General features: G+C 32.0%; 1 protein-coding gene across 1 annotated transcript; it reads right to left on the bottom strand.

The window, feature by feature from the left end:
• Positions 1 to 2322: 2322 nt before the first annotated feature.
• Positions 2323 to 3703, bottom strand: LOC107847099 (acylsugar acyltransferase 3). The gene has a single exon (XM_016691339.2). It carries the CDS (start codon positions 3639 to 3641, stop codon positions 2358 to 2360), a length of 1284 nt encoding a protein of 427 aa, XP_016546825.1. The 5' UTR covers positions 3642 to 3703; the 3' UTR covers positions 2323 to 2357.
• Positions 3704 to 7174: the final 3471 nt, after the last annotated feature.

Here is a 7174-nt window from a genome sequence, read left to right as displayed (position 1 = left end):
CTTCCTTTGAGTGTGTATACGACATCAACCCCTTTACCCCTTTGGATTTAACTCCTTTGCCAAGTGATCTTATTATAAGCTTAGATGGGAGCAAGCGAGCAGAAACTATGAAGAAGCGACATGAGAAAATTAGGCTATGGCTTGAGAAGAAAAACCAAGAAATTGCAAGAAGGGACAACAAAGAGAGAAGGAAGCTCATTCTTAAACCAGGAGATTGGTGGTGGGTGCACCTTAGAAACGAGCGGTTTCCAGCCCAAAGGAAAAGAAAATTGATGCCAAGGGGTGATGGTCCATTCCAAGTACTTGAGAGAATCAATGATAACGCCTACAAGATTGACCTTCCCCTAGAATATCAAGTGTACAACACTTTCAACGTCAGTGATCTTTCTTTAGTAGGTGCAGTGGAGGATGACCAAACGCCGAATTTGAGGTCAAATTCCTCTCAAGATGGAGAGAATGATACGGGTATAGCAAGTTGTCCAACAAGTTCAAGGCCATTCACACTTAGCCAAGCTCGGGAATTACAAAAACTCCAAGCCATGTTCATGCAAATGATCGTGTGTGAGTGTGTGATTGATCCACCTAAGGGATTAAATGGTTTGAAGTGTGAATAGGGGATTTGAAGTGTAATAAACTTACACTCCAAAGACACTCCATAACCAAGGATAGGATGGTCATTTCCTTTTCATTTTGTGGTGTAATATAAATAGATAATATTAGGGTTATTTCTTCACTTAGTTCATTCATGATAATAGAGATTCCAAAACTTGTAATATTTTGAACTTCTCTATTCCATTTGAGAGGTCCAAGCCGTAGATCACAAGTGGAGTGACACTTGGGTTGTATCTTGTCTAGAAATTAGGATCTTGCGGTTCATTGACTTCCTCTTGGTCCAAGTAAGAGTTTGGTGTTAACATCTTCTAGTCTTAGGGTCCTATTATTATTACATATAGGGTTCTTAGACTTTAGGATGTTATATGTCAAGCTATTTATCCATCTTGTTTCATCTTGTTGTTAATCTTGAAATCTAGTGAAGCCGTGTGGGGCCTTTTTCGATTCACTAGTATTGTTGATATCTTGTGTTCTTGTTGTTTGCTTGTTTCTCTTGTTGTATACTTGATTTTTGTATCAGCCCCTAGCTCTGATGATGTGGGTGGAGCGGATAAGCATGGAATATAATGGAGTATTAGGTTATGTTGTTTTATGTTTGAATTATGTTAGTTTGGCGTGTTTGGAAAAAATGTTTTGATGATTGTTTGCATACTTTTTTTAAACTAGTTTGCATATTATTTAAGTTGGTTGAATATGTATGAATTTTGGTTGCTTAATATTAACGTTTGAATTATTTCGGAAGAGTTTTTGTTATTGTTTTGTTGGTTAATATTGGTTGTACGCTGATTTTCTATTTAAATATTGAGTTCTAGTGCAGTAAAAAATAAATAATAACACCATATTAGTAAGGGATTTCTGTAGCTATATCCCTCAAAATATTCAAATATCAAATTAATATTTTATTTAAGTTAGCAAGGGATATCCCTCAGCATATTTAAATTTATTAGTTTTATTAATTTTCATGTACTAAAGGTCGTCCCTCACTAAATAATAAATTAATATTATATATATTTTTAATATAGCAAGGGACGTCTCTTACTAAATAATAAATTAATATTATATATATTTTTAATCTAGCAAGGACTGTCCCTCACTAAATTATAAATTAATATTATATATATTTTTAATATAGCAAGGGACATCCCTCACTATATTATATTTTTCTAAAAAATTGTGAGATCAAAATAGCGATGGCTGAGTGTCGGAGTCTGTCACTACTTTGTAAGGATCTCCCTCACTAATAATTAGCAAGGCTCAAATTAGCAAGACACCTTATAGTGATGGCTGCCCTCACTTAATCGCATGGCTAAAACAAGACTTTTTAGTAGTGTTTGGTCTTCTTTTTTCTTTAAAAATAATAATAATTGTGGGTGTATATAATGAAGTGGCGATGTAAAATGAGTTGGCACAAATTAATTAATCGTTTTTAATACACGTCGGATCGAGTGCACCCCACACACCAAATCTGATGCAAAAAGGTGTCAAAATGACACAATTTGTAGTTGGTTTAAGATGCTTAACATGAATGTTGAAAATTATAATTCATCAACTCATAAGAACGTACATGAGCTAATGCAAAAGCAATTAAGGTGAAATAGACATCTGATTTCAAACAATTTCAAATACATTCCAAAAATAAACAGATAAGAAAAACACTTAGGATATGAATCAAACATAATAGCTAATTAGCAAGACAACCTTAGCTTAAAAACTATTCAGTTTACTGAACAACTGGAGAAGCAAATTTACTGAACAACTGGAGAAGCAAACTCCAGAAGCTCTTTGTTATTCTGAAACATTAACATATCATCTTCAGTCAAAGTAACTATCACATTTATTCCGTCTCCACTTGGGTCATCCAAGAATAAGAAGTTGTTCTTCCTTGAATTTCTAGCTAGGGTCACTCTTACGGGCCTGCCCCATCCAAAATCGATCGTACAGAACCCTAAATTGCAAATGCTGGTGCAAGAATAATAAGCACCAAACATATCCATCTTTATGTCTGCACCCTCTTTTCTTTCTTTAAGTACATGTGCAGCTAGTTGATCTGTATTCTTATCTTTCAACTCGCCTCGAAGTTGTTGTTTGGCCTCTCTTAATCGAGCGAACAAGTTGGGTAGCTTTATGTCATCTTCCGTCATTGCTACTGAGCCAAAGCAAGAAATAGCATTTCCTATTGTGTCGAGTGGAATTGGTGGGCGCATATTCATTACATGGCTCCATAGAATTGGTTTGAACGCACCTGATTTCTCCATTGATGCAACCACTCCACATCTAAGGAGTAGTGCAGTGGCAACTTCAACACGAGTTGGATTCTGTACAACTCCTGAATCTGTTGCAACGATATCCTTGAGTTTTCTCAAGCTAGAGGATGAGAAATTGTACATTCTTGACACGTGTCGTTGTGGTTCAGGCACACCATTAGGTATAGCTGGAGCATCATCCATGAGTGGAATGAAAGAAGATGCATTAAACTGAGGAGATGGTTTGAAATCCACCTGTCGAGCTATATCAGCCCAATCATTAAGGAATCTAGATAAACTATATCCATCAACAACCTTATGTGACAAGCATGCACTGACTGCTATTCCACCACAATCGAAATGACTTAACTGAACCACTAGTGGACTTCGGTTCAAGGAACTACTCCAAGGCAAATCATGTGGGAAGACTACATCTACAACATCATTATAAGGGTGGTTGAGAATTTCAGACATTGGACAACTAATTCGGACATGTAAATACTCAACACCCATATCATTGCAATCGACATAACTATTATCATCCTTGATTAGTCCCGCGAAGAGATAATAAAAGGATAATACTTTTGAAAGGGAATTTTCAAGAATGTGTGATATTTGATTTATGTCACAATTTTCAGGTTTAGAGTAGAAGAAGACAATTGGACAATATTCAGGAGTATTTATGTAATCTACCAAAGAGAGATTGTGATGTACAAGTGAAGGAGGAGTTGGGGTGAAAGGCTTAATTATCTTTCTAGAAACAATTGTTGAAGCTGCCATTTTCATTTAGCTTAGCTTTCAAAAATTAATAGTTTGTACTCCAACATTCACACTTATATAGGCTAGCAAAATACTGATCTGTTTTGGAAAATTAATGGATAGTTCAGTTCTCTATTTTCGCAAATCGAGAGTATTTGAGAATGGAGGAGGGAATTATAATATGTAAAAACTTATAATCTCAATCCTTTTGTAGCTAGTTACTCCCTATCCCTACTCTTTTCAATAATATTAAAAAATAAAAATCTCTTAATCTACAGGATACATTATATTCTTTCGATACGTCACTTAATTTTATACAGATATATTTCATTCTTTTGGATACATACTTAATTTTACACAAATACATCATATTTCACACGATACATCGCATTCTTTCGAATACATTACTTAATTTTGCAAGAATACATCATATTTTCTTCTGAATGCATCACTTAATTTTAGAAGAATACATTATATTCGTTTGTGATGTATTTGAGCTTTCAGGTAAAATTAAGAATTATGTAATTATTACTCAAAAGATTTGAAAGTTTAAATAGTTATGATGAATTTAAGTAGTGGTATAATGTTATATTTTTTTTTATAATATTAAGTACTTTACCAAAAAGATGGAGTTACACTACTGAGATTCCCATTATCCTTAGATAGATAGATAGATAGAGGTTGATATATATATAATATAAATAGGGATAAAATAATAACTTAGTGTATCATTATTGGGTTATCGATTTAACCGATAATCCAATAAGTTAAAATTGAAACCGAACTGTTTACCCAATAAATTTTTTTATAAAACCAATAAAACATCGTTAACCCAATAACCCAATAACATTTTTATCGGTTGATTCATTTTTGCACACCGCTAGATCTAGCTAACTCGTAACTACTACAATATATTATATCTATGATAATTTTCGAATCTTAAGAACCCAAATTAGATATCAATTAAATACTTGCTCTAGTTGTATAATGATATTTGTCAATATTATTAAAAATAGATATTTGATAATATTTGTTTAATTAAAAAATTAACAAATAATTTATCTATTCCTATTCATTTATTTCTTTTTCTATTAAATATTATTCATTATTTAATGCATTTGTAAAATAATAAACTTACTGTATTTAAGTAATAATATAATAAAATATTCCTATTACTTATTGTTTCTTAACATATGTGTCAAGCAAAAAAAAATATTTTTTTTCCAAAAATTATTCCTTGATTGTTGTTTTTCAACATTTTCAGGTACAAGAATCTGTAATTTGACACAATAACTTCAACACTAGTTCAAGTTTAAAACAAGAACACTATGAAGTACAACAACACGCTCAACACAAGATCAAAGTGATCTTTCTAAGAAGTGTGTTTTATTTTTTCAAAAATTAAGATGAAACAGAAATGTAAAGCCAAGTCCCCCGACTTCACGAAGTGTCCTTAAGGAATAATTTCCCTCACTGTACCCGAGGTTTTAGAATCTTCCTCCCAGGATAAAATGACTTTCAATCCAACTATAGTGGTACCTTAAATAATTGGATTCGTCGAACTCACTCAACGATTTGATTGATCACAAGAATGTTTTGAAGACAAAAAGAGTTCGTATTTCAGAAAAAATTTTCATACCAAAACCTGTGGATAAATGCAAGTTTATATAGCCATCAAGTGCCCCTTCCGAAAGGTGGAAATGGTTAATCCAAAAAGGTATATCCTTTGGAAGAGTCATGTCTGTTCATTTGAAACATTATGTCTTTTTCTGAACAGACACAACTATCTGAACAGTCACTTCTTTTCCAAAACAATATGTCTTTTCACAAAAGGTTGTGTCCCTCCATCTTCCATTCACACCAATTGAACCCAACAACTGTCACTTCAACTTGACAACAACTCGTGGATATATGATCAAGCAGATATTATTAACCACACATACTTAGGGCTGGGCATATTTTGGTTTAAATCGAAAAAACCAAAAAATCGAACCGAAATTTAATTTTGGTTTGGTTTTTTTATTTTTCGGATGGGTTTCGGTTTCAAATTTTAAAAATTTAGTTAAACGATTTGGTTTTTGAATTTTCGAAAAAAAAATTCGAATAAATCAAAAAAACCAAAATTATACAAATAATATATATAAGTATTTTATATATTTTTTTTATTATATTTGTAAATATACTAAAAATATAATATAATCTGATATGACATATAAATATATAAATTATAATTATTTAATAACCCTAAATCCTAATATATTGTTTTGCTTTAGACCCTAGCATTAACGTGAAGGCTGTAACGACACTCACCCATTCTCAGTTCATCAGTTCATTTGAAATTTCAACATCGCCAATGACAGTCGGCAGTCGTTTGCTCAGTTCGTCACTGCCGTCGACAGTAGTTGCCGAGTGCGGCCACTATCGTCACGCCAACGGTGATGACTCAGCGAGGTCGACATTTATGGTTATTTCATCCATGTTGAAGTAATTATATTTGGGAATGAAAATAGGTTGGAAAAAGAGATTATTTTTCCAGAAAAATTACCAATTTTAAATGCTCACTACTTTAATCTTTAAAACCGAAATAAAAATCCGAAATAACCGAACAGAATTTGTAAAAATCAAACCAAACCGAAATAATTTTGATTTGATTATAGTTGTTATTTTCGTCAATTCAAAAATTGAAAAATAGAATCGATATTCAACAATCAAATCGAACAAACCGAATGCCCACCCACTCTTACTTCAACTGTTTGTTCACAACTACTCATCAAAATTCTGCTTGGGTGTCTATACCAAAAAGTAAGATCAGTATCTCTACTAGAGATAGTGAGGATCTATAGCTAGAGATCCATCACAGATTGAAGAAAAAAAACACAGTTTTCTCGTTTAATCCTTACAAAGCTCCTCGACCCGACGGGCTTCATCCAATATTCTACCAAAGATATTTATATATAAATTACAATAATTAACAATTTAAAATATTTAACGACATACAAAAACTTGATTGATTCTTCAAATACTATCACAATCACATAAATTGAGACAGAGAAAGCAACATATATTATTTGAAAATTAATTAGTAGTAAGAATTATAAATCACAATAATTAACAACTGAAAATATATAAAAAGTTTGATTGACTCTCTTAATTCCATTAATGCCACATAAATTGGGACGGAGAGAGTAGCATATATTATCTGAAAGTTATATAGAAATATTATAAATTGCAACAATTAGCAACTTAAAATATTTAAAAGTCAAACAAAAATCTTAAAATTATATAAAAATTTGATGGATTCTCTAATTTCATCAGTGCTACATAAATTGAATCTAAAATTATGTAAAGATATTATATATCAACAATTTAAGAAAAAATTAATTGACTCTCTAAAATTAATCTGTATCACAACAAAATAGCATATTTGTACCCATACAGGGCTCTTGTGTCTAGTATCATCTAAGAATCCTACTAAATCATCATTTCCTATGCAGTTGTATCCAACTAATATTTAATCTACAAAAAAATACCGACGCACTCATCGATCAAGACATTTTACG

This window comes from Capsicum annuum, unplaced genomic scaffold (assembly GCF_002878395.1).
Source record: "Capsicum annuum cultivar UCD-10X-F1 unplaced genomic scaffold, UCD10Xv1.1 ctg3585, whole genome shotgun sequence".
In the NCBI taxonomy this organism is placed as follows: Eukaryota; Viridiplantae; Streptophyta; class Magnoliopsida; order Solanales; family Solanaceae; genus Capsicum; species Capsicum annuum.
Note: the sequence above shows the minus strand (reverse complement) of the source record. Positions and strands in the feature narration are given on the sequence as shown.